We start from the raw sequence: 2,148 nt of genomic DNA, 5'->3' as shown, positions 1-2,148 counted from the left end.
GAAGAGGGCATGAAAGAAAAGCGAAAAATATTTATCGCTACCGTAGCTGAGGCAGTTGGAGGATCCTCGAAAAGTGCCAAATTTGTTCCGTATAAGCATAAATGGAGGCGTAATTGCGTATGCAGTTATTTCTTGTCTGCTGACTTGCCATGGCATTTGGTGCCTCGTGTAGCGGTTTCCATCTGCATGACAAGAGTTGCTAATGAATTAGGTTCCGTGCCTGCAAACAAGGATAGGTGGACAATTGATAAACTCACAGTCAATAAGGCATTGCTTGTGCTTACTTTCCAGGATAACTTTTCACGCATAATATGAATCTGCATGAATGCAGGTGTCGCAGGGGAGGCTGCAGCATCCCTCGACCCTTCTAAAGAGAAGCAGGGACATAATACTCGCTCAGGATAAGCATTGCCGTCGTGAAGATGGTTTGGGCTACTGGCATGAGTCGAAGTCAAAACCACCCACCAAAGCAAACAAGTCAAAGCCTTAAGTGTTTACAAAATCAAAATGAATTTCTCAACTAGTGGTCAAAGTGTTGCGTAGCCTCCTCTCCTGTCAAGTGTCAGCCCCCTCACTGCCATTCTCTACACTCCTCAGTCCACCACCGCTTCTCCACCTTCGTCTTGGCTATCCGCCACTACTTCTGTCAACGACGCACTGACTGTCATGTGGGTGAACTGCATGGAGATGCATCACTCATGCATTCTGCACAACTCATGCAAACATTACTCGCTATTACATTCAAATCAATTTGGAGGCTGCGGTTCTGCGAAGCCAGTTGAGAAGTCGAAAAGAATGAGCATTTTGAGTTGTGATTACGGCATCACATAAACTGCTGTCATTTATTTGCTCGGTAGCTGACTGATCCTCCTTCAGACTGATCGACCGTGTGGGAAGGTGACACCTCAATCTGATTAACACGACAACAAATTCCAATTCATCTACAGTAATTTTACTCACTTGTAACTACAACAAATAACTACAATGACAGGAGTTTTACGAAGACACGAAAATTATCGTTAGCTCTAGTTTAAGATGACTTCGACATTTCATTCCAAATGGCAGATGAGTTTGTTGTTTTGACTCCCCAAACAAGACTGCAAGTAATGTCTCACGGTCAAGTGTTTGGATAAATTTACACAATTTTAGCATTACGGTGCAGATTGCTTACTTGAAACACACAGGATCGTGCATTTCCGGTGATCTACATCAACACGTTGTGGTTCAGTGGAATGAGTAAAAGCAACAAGTCAAGTTGGTCGGTAGCGATACTGCAGAGCAGGCAAAATATAAAATTGAAACTGAAACGATGACTGCTGTGTTTGTGCAATAGTAGGCAAAACGATGCATTTATTCTGCAATGCATGTTTGGATCCAGTTGTAGACTGTGTCGAATATGGTGGTCCGATGACATTTCTGAATCATGTCAGATTCCTGCAACTTCGAGGAGGAGTAGCAAGATGGAGGTATCCCATTCAGCTTGATGTGTGCACCTCAGACATTTCGAATCTCAAAAGGCGGGAAGCAGCTATTGCAAGATATGTGCTGCATTCTACACAGTTGACAAGAAGGAATTCGCAGTCGTTTGATCCCTTCGCACAAGACACAACTAGTGGTCGTGCACATGTGCTTTGAGATGGAATGCAGACTCACCGTAGAAAAATTGGTGATTTCATGTTTACGCATTTGCTTTGATGTGCTACTTCAATTAATAGTTTAATATTAGAGTAACAGGTTGTTATAAGCTGGTGGTGTAGGATACACTCCAATCAGGTTTTTGCAGGAACCCCACTGTAATACACACACTTCTCTCCAGTAGTCACCTCAGTTTTGCTTTATCGAGACCCTGGAGCTGACTGAATATCTCATTCCTGCTGCTTCGTTGTGCTAAAGAGAAGTTGCCTGGTTTAGCAATTATAAAACTGTCCCGACTTCCTCCTGGTGAGTTAGTCAGACGCTACCGGTTTGCCGTATTTGAGTCACCAGAGCGAAGCAGACTAACGTGGGAAGGCATTGAGACAGAGCATCAACTTTTCCTTACTCCAATGGATACTGAAAATATGCCCTTTTTCAATCCTGTATCTATCCTGGGAGTTGTATCTAGTCTAACCAAAAGTGACCCATTCAATATGGAGGAAGTTCCTAAAG

The 2,148-nt window shown here is 43.3% G+C and overlaps 1 protein-coding gene across 1 annotated transcript in view; it reads left to right on the top strand. All coding sequences in view use genetic code 11, as the record gives it.

Annotated features, from left to right (window-relative positions):
• Positions 1-1,058: 1,058 nt before the first annotated feature.
• EGR_10840 (hypothetical protein) overlaps positions 1,059-2,148 on the top strand; it is a gene marked incomplete at both ends in the record, with an annotated part of 6,151 nt that continues 5,061 nt past the window's right edge. Inside the window, one exon of the mRNA XM_024500089.1 lies at positions 1,059-1,103. Within this exon, the coding sequence (XP_024345495.1) occupies positions 1,059-1,103 (45 nt within the window). The remainder of the gene's footprint in view (positions 1,104-2,148) is intronic.

The sequence above is a fragment of the Echinococcus granulosus genome (assembly GCF_000524195.1).
Source record: "Echinococcus granulosus chromosome Unknown EG_S00281, whole genome shotgun sequence".
NCBI lineage: Eukaryota > Metazoa > Platyhelminthes > Cestoda > Cyclophyllidea > Taeniidae > Echinococcus > Echinococcus granulosus.
Note: the sequence above shows the minus strand (reverse complement) of the source record. Positions and strands in the feature narration are given on the sequence as shown.